At 42.5% G+C, this 14,991-nt stretch overlaps 1 protein-coding gene across 2 annotated transcripts in view; it reads right to left on the bottom strand.

Moving 5' to 3' along the window:
* The window catches only part of SIK3 (SIK family kinase 3), a 454,627-nt gene that overhangs the window by 59,837 nt on the left and 379,799 nt on the right, over positions 1-14,991 (bottom strand). For both annotated transcript variants that reach the window (XR_003944053.1, XM_030221942.1), the window contains exon 15: positions 11,760-11,903. Coding sequence is in view for 1 of the 2 variants with exons in the window: in XM_030221942.1 (XP_030077802.1) it covers positions 11,760-11,903 (144 nt within the window). In the remaining variant the exon portion in view is untranslated. The remainder of the gene's footprint in view (positions 1-11,759; positions 11,904-14,991) is intronic.

A 14,991-nucleotide genomic window follows, 5' to 3' on the forward strand; every position in this document is an offset into this window, starting at 1 on the left:
TCTCTCTCCATAATTCTCCTTTTATACTCTTTTCTCCCACAGACTAGAATTAGAAGTACAAAACAGCATTTCTCTCATATTCCAGCCCATTCTAGGAAATTCTATCTTTACAGAAGCAAAGTTCTTCATAACATATTTGTTTATCATAAGTAAGGTCAGTAAGGTTATCCTACTTTGCAAAAACCATTTTCCCAGCAACTAAAGTTGTGTCTTTTCCATTATCTGCTTTTCATGGTCAACAGCAAATTTTCCCTCTTATAGTATTCTCTTGCCACACATATCTTTGTTATGACTGCATATCTGCTTGTGTCTCCAACAGAAGGAGCAAGCTGACATGAGACTCACATTCTGTATAATTTCTTATGATTTAGCTTCTCAGTGATTCTTAACCTGTTCACAGAGGCATAGCTGTGCTCATAATTCTCAGTTACTGTTACAAAGTTATTTTATGCTTCATGACCTGCATGTCCCATATAAACACATCTTAAAATTTCCATGTAAATATGTGGTTAAGTATCAAGAACCGATGGGTTATTTATTTGATCCTTTGCAATTAGTTTTGTTTTTGAGTAATAAAATTGTCTCTCAAGGTCAGGATGTATCCGTTGGACAGAGGGAGGCTTGATCGTTTATTACAGGCTTTCACTCACATAGTTAATGATTTGGTCACTCTCTAGGCCTATTTTCCTAGGATTAAGTGTTATCTCTAATTTGCCTATTAATTCTTAGATCTCTTGATGTTCTCACAAATTGTGGACTATTACCAGTTATTGGTTTCTTTTTTCTTAAGAATTTTGTTTTTATTTTTGCCTTTTTCTTTGTTGATTCTTGTAATTTCTGATTTTTCTTTGATTGTGTATTGTTTGAGTAATTTGTTTTAATTGCATTTAAAAAAACGCACTTGCAAATGTACCATGTTTGCCTCGCTCTACTTTCATTCCTGCAATTTATGAGCTCTTGCACATTATTTATGCCATACTCTTTTTTCTTTCCTTCTTCCTTGGCCTTATGTGATGAGTAAGAGTGACCAACTATAACACAGCTGTGGCTCCAGTTGGTTTCCAATTAACTACTGCTTCCATTTGCAGTGTAGGAGGAGTGGAGGAGTGGCCTAGTGGTTAGAGCACTGCTCTTGCAATCCAGAGGTGGCCAGTTCAAATCCCACTGCTGCTCCTGTGATCTTGGGCAAGTCACTTAACCCTCCATTGCCTCTGGTACAAACTTAGATTGTAAGCCCTCCTGGGACAAAGAAATAGCCAGAGTACCTGAATGTAACTCACCTTGAGCTACTACTGGAAAAGTTGTGAGCAAAATCTAAATAAATAAATAATAACCCATGGCAGACTACCAATTCCATTTTTTAGCTAACTTTTTTTTTGTTTGTTTTGAGAACCAAATGTATGGTGCTGTTCCTGTATTATACAGAAACGGGCAACTTTCTTATTTCCTGTTTAATTTTTGAAAATTGACACCAAGACTTTGCATATGTGCTAAGACTGTGCAGGCTGTTATAGTCTGATTGAGGGAGGAGAATTCTGAGACTGCCTATTTACTCAAGCAAATCATTCACCAGGATAAAAAGGCTTAGAAAATTACTCACAATGTGACACGCTTTAAGTAAGCTTACCCCTGAAACCCATATTTCTAATCATTCAGCTGTTTGTCAAGGAACAAAGCATGACTTTGGAGACAGTAGATAATCTCAGTAACCAGGGTTCATTTGATAGTCTTTTTTTTTGTTGTTGTTTTAATATATTTTATTGAAACTGTCAGTGAAACACAAAAATAAAACAATCACATCAGGATGAAGTAGAACCATAAAAAAATACATGAGGTAATTCACTCCAAAAAGGAGGCAAGGAGCAACAAGAAAAAAATACCAACATTCCAAGATAGAGACCTGACTGCTGTGATTTGAAATTTTAAAATGTAAAACCCAGACTCATACCCCAACAAGCTTACAGACATACTCATACATTCCACACATACACATCTCAGTCGCCCTTAACAATCAAACACCTATACCCTCTCCAACCGCCCCGTAGAGAAGAACCATGATAAGTAGAATAATTCTAAATAGGGATAGAGTACGCACTCAAAAAATGGAGCCACAATGCAACATATTGTCTTTTTCAGGATGAAAAGATGACTGATACAACTGTATCTGAAAAGCTATCTCCCTCATGCCTGCCAGCCACTGTCCCTGGGACGGGGGCTCTTACCCTACCCAGTGGGAAAGGATTGCCCTTTTGACAAGCAAAAGGGAGTTATATAAAACTCTACGTTGCGGCACCGTCAAGCCCTGATCCATCAGAGACTGTTGTTCCCCTAAAAGAAGAGAGCCATAATCCCATTCCATAGAGCACTGAAGTATCTGCTCCAGTACCGGCAGCGCTGTTTGCCAAAATGGTTAAGGAATCACATTTCAGAAAGGAATGCACCATCGTGTCCTCCACATGCTTACACTTAACACTTGTCCCATCTGGCCATAGCCCATAAGCACCTCGAGCCCTAGAAATGTAAGTTCTGTGCAGAATCTTATATTGAAGGTCCTAAAGGGCAGCCGATTTTGTGAAAGCATACAAAGTCAGGAAGATACCTAGAAACTGCTGTTCCATATAACTCTGCCCCAGGTCCACCAACTACTGCTCCTGTAAGCGTGTAATGTCCACCAGGCCTATACTGGCTTGCACCACTCCGTACCAGTGAATTTATTGAGTGTATCAGGCGTAGTACAGAACTGAGCATCCAACTTCCCGAATTCCCACGCATCCTGGTACCGACAGTGCAATGCAGTCCAGTAATGACACACCTGATGATAAGAAAAGAAACATGTACGTGGAATGTGCCATCTCTCCTGTATTTGAGTGAACGAAGGGAACTAACCCGATCCCAAATCATGAAAGGTTGCTAAAGAAGTACAGCCCTCCCTCGTCCACTGCCGAAATGCTACAGAGCCATTTGATAGTCTAAAGTATCAGTTTCATGCTACACAGTGTTCAAATCTTTGTCCGATAAAACTTTCAGATAATGGAAGTGAAGGCAAGTGGTTCACTGAGTTCCAGCTTCTTAAGAGTTATCCAACAGCTTTTCCAGGTTCTTGGAATTATTTAACGGCTTTATTGCTTATTATTTGTATATTTGCTATACGGTTCCACCATAAAATGATTGAAGTAGTTTAAAAACGAAGGGCCCTGTTTACTAAACAGCGCTAAGGGCACACTAGCATTTTTAGCGAGCGTTAAATGCTAAAGACACCCATAGGAATATATAAAAATAGTAGCGCGTCTTAGTAAACAGGGTCCTACAAGAAAGATATTCGAAGCATAACAAGAATAGGGGAAAGGAAACAGATCTATTGTCTCTAGTAGCAGCAAACTGCTCAGAGAAACTCCACACTCCTAAGGCAATGCGGGGGGGGGGGGGGGGGGGGGAGAGATAAAACTAAAAGCTGACTGCCTAGTGGAATCCAATCAAAAAGAAGCTAAGACAGTTACTGTTAATCAATTCTGATCTTGCGATTGCAGAGGGCTATAAGGCATTAAAAGACTGTATCAATAAAGAGGCAAACCTCTATGCAGAGCACTATGTGCAAGAACAAGCACCTTAAACTTTATACAATGACTGACAGCGTGTGTCCCAAAACAAAAGGGAAACATGATCAAACTTACGGGTGTTATATATCAGCTTCTTTAGATACAAATCAGGAGAAGATCTGTATGCAGTACAATACTTTGTATGAGATCCTAACTACACAGTGTGCTCCTTTAGTACAGTAGATCTGACAAGTTTTCAATAAGATTGCTTTTTCTTTTTAATCAAATCTCTAAGTATTTAGGAGAGCCCAACTCTGAATCCAAATCCCGATCTTAACCGATATGGACAGTTGAAGAGGGCCTGTCGTGGATCTGCATATGAAATAACTAGTAGCACGGAAATTCATGGTTGTGCATCTCTCTCCTGCACATATTCCAGCAAAGGTTCTCCAGCAACAGTTCTCTAGCATCTACATCTTGTTGTATTTTGATACGGATGGTCAATAAATTGCTCACTTTTTGGCAAAATAAATACAGACCATTTTGTTTAGGAGAAATCTATACATCACAGCCCTGTCAGGTAGATGCAGGGAAGCTACAGTTACTCTCTCAACATCCAAGATGTGAGGGCAACAACTCTATGCTGGGATGCAATTAGAGTACCCTCAGCCAGTGTGATCAGCACTATAGAATTCCTAAGTTTTATGGGCTTTCTTATTGAAAGCTCCAGAAGAAGAGAGAACCATACTTGTTGCAACCAAAAAGGGACTATAAGAATCATGGTTCCCTGGTCCCATCTGATTTCAGCAGAGTTTTTACTATGAGGGGAATATTGGAGGATACACAAACGGATGACTCTCCCTCCAATTCAGGAGGAAGGCATCCAAGACTAAAATTTACTGTGTGATCCTATCCTGGAACAGAAATTAGGTGCTTTCATATTTTGAAGAGTGGTGAACAGTTATTGAGGGGGGTGTCCCACTCTCAAAAACCCCATATGAGCCAGGGATCACAAATGTAGTTGAAGAGCACGATTCCGTTTTTCTGCCAAGATGTCTTTTCCTGCCACAAACATGGCTCTGAGGGTCATCCCATGAGAAATGGCCCAGTTTTACATCCTGACATAGAAGGTAAGATCGCATAGCTTCCTTATTTATTGATGTAGTGCACTGCAACCTGGTTGAATGTTTGAACAAGAGGCCAACTGACTTCTAAAAGTCCTTAGAGCATTTCAAACTGCTCTCAATTCCTAGAAATTTATCTGATGAAGTTTCTCCTAGGTAAGAAAGAAGGATGGAAGGGAAGACCACAGGTTGGTTTAAATGGAAATCTGAAACTGCCTTAGGAAGGAATTTCAGACAGATGAGATGAGTATGGAGGAGAACTCTATTATGGAACAGCCAAGCATAAGGTGGATAAGTGAATTAATGCTTGTCTTCTAGCTGAGATGCTTTGATGAAGTTGATGCCAAAGGTTCGAGTGAGTGATCCATGAGTTTGGTAAGGACAACGCTGAGATCCAATGCTGGTGGCGGAATCCTCACTGGCGGTTTGATATTCATGAGACCTCTCATGAAGCAGGAGACAACTGGGCGTGTAGACAGAAGTTTTACTTAATGAAGCAAGTGGTAAGCTGAGACGGCCGCTAAATGTAGGCAGACTGATAACGTCTGAAGTCCCAAGTCCGAGAGGTGAAGCAGGTAGGAAAGAACAATAGCAGAAGAGTATGAATAGGGGTCTTTATGTCTGACTTATGTGTGGTTGGTTTTCTGGATGCTAGGAGAACTTGTGCTACTTATTCAGATAAAGAGATTAGATCTATTAGATCGTGCTCAATCTCCAAGCTGTGAGGGACAAGCTAGTGAGATAGGGGTGTAAGACTCTTGATTCTGTGCCAGAAGCAATGGGCGAGTGCCTGGTTTTTTGATCTATCAACTGGCTGAGAAGACATGGAAATCGTATCTGTCTTGGCCAATGAGGAGCACAAATCTTTTGAAGGATGCTGGAGGGAAGGGTGGAAAAACAGAGAAGATCTTGATTCTACAAAACTGTAAAGCATCTGCTGCAACCTGGTTGGGACTTGAACAAATGTAGCAGAAGAGACACACTGTGTGCTATCTTGAGACACAAAAAGATCTCTTAAAGGTGTTCCCCCATCAGAGAAAGAGGGTCTGAACTGTACTGGAACCTAGGGTCTATTCATGAGGATTTAAACTGCGACTGAGTGAGTCTGTTATCTGATTTAGCTAGCATGGGATATATATTGCTCAAAGAGAAGTTTTAATGAGATTGCAAAGTTCCAGATCCTTAGATCTTCTTGGCACAAACCAAGAGACCCAGATCCCTCTTTCTTGTTTATTTAGAACATGGCTACCTGATTCTGTTCTGATAACAAGAGTTAGTGAGCGAATCCATTGTGATAAGGCTGAAGAGCATTGTATACAGCTCTGAGTTCTAGTACAGTGATGTGGAAGGTTTGCTCAAGGGGACTCTAGATGCTTTGCATTTGCCATTGAAGGAGATGGGCCGCCACCCCCCCCCCCCCCCCAATCTATTTTGGACTTAGCTGAGTTTGGATGGAGCATCCTGTGATAAGGCTGGAACGATGAAGCCACCAGCATATGGAGAAGTGAACCAAACCATAGAAAGGCATTTTTTTTTCCATTCGAGATTGTAAATGCTGGTTCCAATGCAACTTCAGGTGCCACTGTAAGTGGCACATGTAAATTCTGGCTAGAGATACCACATGAACCATATGCTCCAGTAATTGCAAAAGTGTGTGGGCTGAAATTATAGTAGTGATAGTAGTGATGTGCTGTAGATCATACAACCTGTCCTTTGTTAGAAAGGCTTTTGCCACAGTGGTATCCAGACAAATCCTAATGAATTGCAGTGTTGGTGTTGGGATTAGGATGGATTTCACTACATTGATAAGGAATCTGTTTCTGGAGGATGTTGATGGTGGCATTTATGGTGTACAGCAAGCAGAGTGGGCAGGTGTGAAGATGAGGCAGTCACATCTAGATATGGAAAGACACAGTGGCCTTGCTTTCCAAAGGCAGCAACTACCACAACTAGGCACTGTGTGAATACTTGGGGCGTCATAGATAAAGGGAGAACTTTGCACTGGAAGTGGCAGTGAAGAAACATGAATCATAAAAATTGCCATGGACTCTGATGGATTGGGATATGGGTGTAGGCATCCTTAACATTGAGAATAGCAAGGCAATTGTTCTGGTTCAACAGCGGAAGGACAGTGGTGAGGAAGTTCATTTTGAACTCTCCTTTTTGATGTAGTGGTTGAGATCACACTGGTCTAGAATGGGGCGTAGACCTCCTGTTTTTTTAGGGCTAAGGTAGAAGCTTGAATGGAACCATTGATTTTGAGATTGTAGAAGAACATGCTTGTAACAGCAATGTGATCTCTTCCGTTAATATACAAAGATGGTGCACAGGTTTTAGGCTGGGGTCTGTAGTGGTAGTTTGCTGATGAAGTTTAATCTGTAGCCCTGGGAAATAATCTGCAAAACCGAAATATCTGTTGTGATGGCTTCCACTGACTGAAAAAAATGCTAGAGCCTTCCACCCACAGGGACAGAGTCAGGAGAAGGTTTAGCAGATGGAGCTGCCATAAGTGCCTGTAATTTATGTTCAATTGTACAACTGTACAATTTATGTTCAAATGTACAATTGAACATAAATCTGAGCATATCTGAGGATATGCTTGTTGAAGTTGTTGCCTTGCATAAGGTTGATATCTTCTCTTGGGTTAAATCTGTTAGAAAAACTGGTACTGATAGGATTTTCTATATTGATACTACTGATGGCTCTTCGTTTGGGCTCTATTGTCTTGAGGTTGGTATGAGAGCTCTCTGGTTTTTTTTTTTAATTTGAGACAATGTGTTTTGAGCTCTTTCTCCGAAAGCATTATTGTCCATGCATGGAGCATCAGTTAATATATTGTGGAGATCTCCTTTGAGACCTGATGACTTTAGCCATGCTGTGCGATGAGCCGACATAGCTGCTGTTGCTGCTGCCCTGGACCCCCTATCATACAGGTATCATAATTAGAACAGATGTGATGATATGTGGATTCTTGAAGGTTTAAATGAAAACTGGTGATCTGATCTCAATGTGAAAATGTAGAAACATAAAAAAATCCTCAAGCTTGGCATGCTAGTAATGAAGATCCCGCAGCTAGTTAGTATGGAGCTTGGCAGACCTTTCCCACAGAATCTAAGAGTTTATTATCCTTTCCTGGAGGATCACAGATTTGCGACTTTTTTTATCGTGTTTTTTCCCCCCAAAGAGTTGCCTCAGATATCACTGACTGTTAAGGGAGTTGATTTTATCATGTCCTGGCACTGGTAAGAGTTTATTCCGAAGTTCCAGGAGTCTAGAGATTGGTGGTATAGAAGGAGTTTTCCACACATGTAGCTGAAATTTTTGTAAAAGCTCATGGATTGGTAGAGTTATGACCTCTTTAGCTGTGGAGCAGGACTGCAGGATGGATTTGATATTGGCTATAAAAGGGCCAAAGGACTCTCTTGCAAATGAATAGTCTCTTCCTGAAAGGACTGTTGAGGTCAAACTGGAGGGTTTTGATTAGGGCCTAGTTAGCTGCATTCTTAGTAGCTGGATCTGCCTGAATTTGTGCTGCTGGACCAATGGTACTGCACTGCGAGAGGATCTTGTCTGTTTTTGTGGTGGAAGTTCTGGAGCTGGACTATGAGAAGCAATGTCCTCTTTTGTAGTGGTAGCAGCAGGTACTTAGGGGTCCTTTTACAAAGGCACGCTACCGTTTTTAGTGCGATCTAAAAATAAGGACGTGCTAAACACTAGAGACACCCACAGGAATATATGGGTGTCTCCAGTGTTTAGCACATGCTAAAACCTAGCGCACACTAAAAATGCTAGCGCACCTTTGTAAAAGGACCCCTTAATGATTTTTCCTTTGATTTCCTGATTGTCACTTAAGTGTTTAGAAGCATTTCTCTTGCGAGGAGCCTAATTCACCTATTTATATGAAGAATGCTTTTTTATTTTCATTTTGTTTACCTGGTTTATGTTTATGCTTATTTTAAAACTTGCAGGAAGCCCTAAGGAATTTGTGGAGATAGGATAGAGGGATGGATGATGAGTCCTGATTAAGCAACACTTCTGATTCAGAGCTCCCCCACCCACAATGTGCAAAGACTGAAGTTTCTTGTGTGCTTACTTTGCTGGTAGTATTCTTATTTCCTGTCATAGCTGCCCCTTTAAGCAGTGATGAGGGCTTAGAAAATGAAAATGAGAGCTAAGGCTGAGTGAACTTGAAGAAAAAATCTAGCACTGTTAGGAAACTGACTGAAAAATAATTTTTAAAAAACTCGCTGAGGAGACTCATGAAGAAGAACCCGGCACGTCCATGGAGGTTAAGGACAGAATAGGAGGAGGGAAGGACTTCTCTGAACTGAAGAACTAATCCGGCTCCCTCGGAAGACGTCACCTCAGAGTGTACCTGCATTTCCCTGGTACATCTAGGGAGAAATATTTTTCCCAACCAGACTTTACCAGTGAAATTTAACCAGATACCTTTGAATATCAACATTATCTGCATAAAGTTTTACTGCACCCCAGCACACCTCTGGCTCTTTCCTTACAGGAATAGAGGAGCTACGAGTGGGACTGTAGACCAACAGGATAAGGAACTGGGAATGTCAAATTTGACTGAATTGCTTGAGTCATCATTAGAAGTGATAACCCAAACGGCCACCTTGTTAACCACTTTTGCTCTTGAGCCAGATAGGAACACAGTCTTGCAACTGTATTCAGACATAAGAATATGTTATTTTAGGGTCAAGAATACATATGTTTCTTGATCTATCTAGAGCAACCCAAAAGAGATGTTGGTGTTATAAACCAAGAATCCTGGCTCTGGGGGCTACATATTTGTTGAAATGTCCTTGTAATTGTATTGTTACTTTTGAGGCTAAATCTTGGAGTTTATAGTCTCTAAAGAGGAAATGAAAGTCCAAGTTGTGACCTCCAAAGTTAAGAGCTTAAGGCAAGCTGTAATTCACATCATCCCCCACATTCTATATATGGTCCTAAAATGCATGTGTCCAATTTGTGAGTGCAATTTAATTGAATAACATGCCAATTAGCACCGATAATTGGGTGCTAATAATCAACTATCGGTGCTGACTGGCATTAAAATTTACATGCACAATTTTAAGTGCCAGGATCCATGCATAAATTTTATGCAGGGCTGCAAAAAGGGGGTATGGTAATGGCGGATCAGGGTGTTCCTCCAATTTATGCATGTTGTTAAAGTTAACTAGTTAAATATGGAAAGAGCCAGACGTATGCTGGGGTGCAGTAAAACTTTATGCAGATAAGGTATCTTTGCCATGCATCTCACAGATCTGCCATCTTGGCCACCATACACACTCTTTTTGGTGCTGTGCTCACCTGGATAATATTTTGAATACCAATCCTTAACTCCCCAAGTGATCAAGACAAGTTCACACATTTGTTTTAGTGTTGATTGCAAAGAGTGCCTCAGGTGCGTTTAGATTATAGCACCATGAAACGACATGAAACAAGTATATGAATAACAGATAAGCGGGAGAATTTTATGAGTGCAGAAATTCAACATAGCACTGCAGTATCATATTCTGCTAACAGGACCCAGCCTGTGGACTACACGAGCTTATAAAGAAGGCATATTTTCTAAGCACTGTCAGTAATAGCATTACATATATAGACTTTATGCCGCTTGACCATAATTCCTATGAATTTTGCTGTTAATAATAGGGTCAATATTCAGCCAGTGGCGCTCAGCATTTTCCTATCCAGGAACACACGCAAAATATCCAGTTTTACTTTTAGTGCTGAAAATGACCAGTTAGCCCCAAACAGGTTATTTAAATGATCAGAAGCCATTTCTGGCTGGTTAAATCGCTTTGGATATTGACCCCAATATTTCTATTTAATACTGTGATTAATCCGAGTGCACTACATTTGCTAGGAAGATATTATGCTGACAAATTATCATTCCTAGGACATTCCATTCTCTTGTATTTATCATGAGTCACAACTAATTAAGGCATCATTCATCAAGGTCTTTTCCTACCAAAAATATGGAGGAAAAGCCTAAGTAAATAACCAGATTAAATTACAGAAAATATGAAAGTGCAAAACCCTTGAGAAAGAAACTACACTGGCTCCCACTTAAAGAACATACAGCGTTCAAGATCTGCACGACTGTTCACAAAATCATTTACGGAGATGCCCCAACCTACATGCTAGACCTAGAGGACCTGCCACCTAGAAGCGCAAAAAAATCTTCCCGCACCTTTCTCAACCTACACGTCCCCAGCTGTAAAGGATTAAAATACAAACTAACTCACGCGACTAGCTTTTCTTATATGGGTACACATTTGTGGAACACACTTCCAATTCACATAAGAACGATCAGCGAATTAACTAACTTCCGCAAACCACTGAAGTCTTACCTCTTTGACAAAGCCTACCACGAGAACCCATAGCTAACCATAACACAACACCCTCTCAACTCTAGGCAGAATGTATCTCTCTTCAACTACTTGATTAATTCCTCTTGTCTTCCTTAACTTCTTTGTAACACCAAATGTATACTTCATCCTGTATGGCGATGCCACAACAGGTCTTTGTAAGCCACATTGAGCCTGCAAATGGGTGGGAAAATGTGGGATACAAGTGAAATAAATAAATAAATAAATAAATCAGTGAGAACCAGTTAACTTATTCAAATACACTGTAGGAGTAGCCTAGTAGTTAGTGCAGTGGACTTTGATCCTGGGGAATTGAGTTCGATTCCCACTGCAACTCCTTGTGACTCTGGGCAAGTCCATTGCCCCTGGTACAAAATAAGTACCCGAATATACGTAAACCGCTTTGAATGTAGTTGCAAAACTCTCAGAAAGGCGGTATATCAAATCCCATTTCCCTTTCCCTTCCCTTTTGTCTAGAACTCCTATTCTTTCAGGTTGTGTTTGGGGGCAAGGTGTCACAACAGAAGTCCAAAATTAATACTCTTCATATAATTTACTCTGCCTTGTATGTATCCATGAGAACTCCATTTTACATTTCACATGTTCCTCAGGAAGGGTGTTTACCTCTCACTTAAGGGTGATCTGTAGGACTGGTAGAGTTTTACTTTGCTTTAACCTGCCAAATTTATGAATTCTGCAGCCCTTACCGGTGTTGGTCCGGCACCAGATGGGGTGTCCACACCCGCGATCGGACAGACTGTTGTCCAAGCTGTCTCTGCAGGTCTGGTGGGATTTCGGCAGTAGGGTTGGTCATTGCCAGAGTGTGACGCTTTGACCGATTTGCTAAGTATCTGCAACCAGAAAAAGATAATTTCAGAAGCAAGAAAACTCAAATGGTTGACAATTATGATTAAACATTATTAATACAAGAACATACTCCGTTTCCACGATTGGTTTGTTTTCAAGCTTTAACATTGGTTCATGATATGCAGACCTTGGATCATGTATGTTATAAGCAGCGGGTAGACACTTCATTTCTTCTCCAAATGTAATCTTTCATGGATCCTTATATAAGGACACAGTAGGTGACAGCAAAAAAAACCAATTGTCCCATCCAACCTGCCCTGTTAGTCCTGTGCATACTGCAAGGATATAGCCCAGCTGCCAGTTACAGAAGCTTGAGTGTTTGTAGACAATCACTCCTTATCCAAGGAGAAATTAGGCTTTACCTGCTAATTTGCTTTCCTTTAATCCCTCCGGACCAGCCCAGGATTGGACTGATGGGTTGTGCACGCCTTCCAGCAGGTGGAGACTGAAAAAAAAACCTTTGACTCTAGAGAGCCAATAAGAGCCCTGGTCATGTGACCCTAGCCTCAGTATCTGAATAACAAAGCAGAAAGGAAAAGAAAGACCCTACACTCTGTGCCCCAAGGAATTCAAGCAGCCAGAAAGCACTATTGAAACGTGCTTAAACAACGGCTTAGCCGTGAAATAGGGCTCACCGGCAACTCTCACCAGAGCAGCGTTATGGCCTTTCTGTAGACATATGCATAGGCAAATTATTTACAGATTTATGCATTTCTTTAAGTGATAACTCTCAAAACAGCTCTGTAAACAACAGTTGAACATCTGTACACAGCAACTTTGAACATAGACAGAAAGAAAGAACACGGGAGGGACCTGGGCCGGTCCGGAGGGATTAAAGGAAAGCAAATTAGCAGGTAAGGTCTAATTTCTCCTTCCTTAGCATCCCTCCGGACCGGCCCAGGATTGGACTGATAGGACATAACAAAGCAGTAGTCCTACGGGAAGGACCCCAGCAAACCCGCTATGAGTACTCGCGATGCAAAGACCACCTCCTGCCGACACTGAACATCAAGTCTGTAATGCTTAGAAAAAGAACGGAGAGAGGACCAAGTCACCGCCTTACAAATCTCCGCTGGAGGCACCAAGAAACACTCTGCCCACACCGCTGCCTGCCCTCGTGTAGAATGAGCTTTTACAGCCTCCGGAACTGCTCTGCCCGCCAAGAGGAAAGCTGAAGCTATCATTTTCTTGATCCACCTAGATAACGTGGGCATAGAAGCTGACAAACCCTTGCGGTGACGAGCAAAAAGAAGAAAAAGACGATCCGTGCAGCGAAAGTCCTCAGTAACTGCGAGATATCGTTTAAGTACCCTCTTGACATCTAACGTACGCAATTTCCGCTGCTCCTGTGTTCCTGAGGCTAATCCCAGAACAGGAAGAAAAACCGACTGAGACAGATGAAAACGAGAGAGTACCTTAGGCAGAAAGGAAGGAACCGGATGAAGGACCACTCGCTCAGAAAATTCCAGAAATGGAGACCTGCAGGAAAAAGCTTGTAACTCCGAAACCCTCCGTGCTGACGCAATAGCCAACAAAAACACTGTCTTAAGACTCAAATCCTTCAGAGAACAAGCTAGCAACGGCTCAAAAGGAGGCCCTGTTAGAGCCGAAAGCACCAGATTAAGGTCCCAGGAAGGAAAGACCGATCTGCGTGGCGGACGAAGGAGACTAACCCCCTTTAAAAAACGGGCGACATCGGGAAGACTAGCCAAAGACTTACCCTTAATCCTACCTCTGAAACAGGAAAGAGCTGCCATCTGCACCTTAAGCGAAGAGAGAGACAACCCTTTATCAAATCCTCGCTGCAGAAAATCTAAGATCTGAGCAACCGAAGCCCGAAAAGGAGCAATCCCAGCATCTGCACACCAAGCCTCAAAAGTTCTCCAGGTGCGAATATAGCTTAGAGAGGTGGAACGTCGACGAGACCGAAGCATTGTAGAAATCACCGGAGCTGAAAAACCCCTCTTAGCTAAACGGGCTCGTTCAAGAGCCAAGCCGTAAGACAAAATCGAGCCGGGTCTGGATGCGGAACTGGCCCTTGTATCAGCAAGGTCTTGTGCACCGGAAGTTGAAGAGGAGACGCCACCCTCAGCCGCTGAAGATCCACATACCAAGGACGTCGAGGCCAGTCTGGGGCTACCAGAATTACCGCCCCCCCCCCCCCCGGGTTCCTCGATCCTTTGTAGGAGACGGCCTAATAGAGGCCACGGATGAAATGCGTAAAGAAGTTCGGAGGGCCACTGCTGTAAGAGGGCGTCTACCCCTGCCGCTTTTGCATCTCTTCGGCGACTGAAGAATCGAGGAACCTTTGAGTTGAGACTGGAGGCGAAAAGATCTAGAACTGGAGTGCCCCAGCGCTCTACTATCAACTGAAACGCCCGATCGCTGAGAGCCCATTCTCCTGGATCGAGAGTGTGACGACTGAGAAAGTCTGCTTGAATGTTGTCTACATGCGAGGCTGATATGGCAGTGAGGTGAACCTCTGCCCATGCCAGTAGACTCTCCACCTCTCAACACAAGAGACGACATCTCGTTCCCCCCTGGCGGTTGTTATATGCCACTGCCGAGGCGTTGTCCGAGAGAACTCGCACCACTTTGCCCACCAGGAGATAACCAAAGTGCTGCAGAGCTAAGCGACTCGCCCTGGTCTCCAAGAAGTTGATGGATTGAGCCGCTTCCCGCGGAGACCAGAAACCCTGGGTCCACCTGTCTAGGCAATGAGCTCCCCAGCCACGCAGACTGGCATCTGTCGTTAAGGCTACCCACTGAGGAGACTCCAATGGCATTCCTGCGGTGAGATTCTTCATCCGTAGCCACCAAAACAGAGAGATGGGTTCCCAGTTGCGCAGAGACAACCTCATCAGAAGGGAATCCCTCTGAGAGGACCACCGGGAGAGAAGACACCACTGAAGAGACCTCATGTGAGCCCTGGCCCAGGGAACTATCTCTATAGTGGCTGCCATGGAACCAAGAACCTGAAGATAATCTCGAGCACACAGAACTTTCTTGTGAAGTAAACCCAGTATCTGAGACGGGAGTCTTAGAATCCTGCCCTATGGGAAAAAAAACTCG

Source organism: Microcaecilia unicolor, chromosome 12 (assembly GCF_901765095.1).
Source record: "Microcaecilia unicolor chromosome 12, aMicUni1.1, whole genome shotgun sequence".
NCBI classification, from domain to species: Eukaryota; Metazoa; Chordata; class Amphibia; order Gymnophiona; family Siphonopidae; genus Microcaecilia; species Microcaecilia unicolor.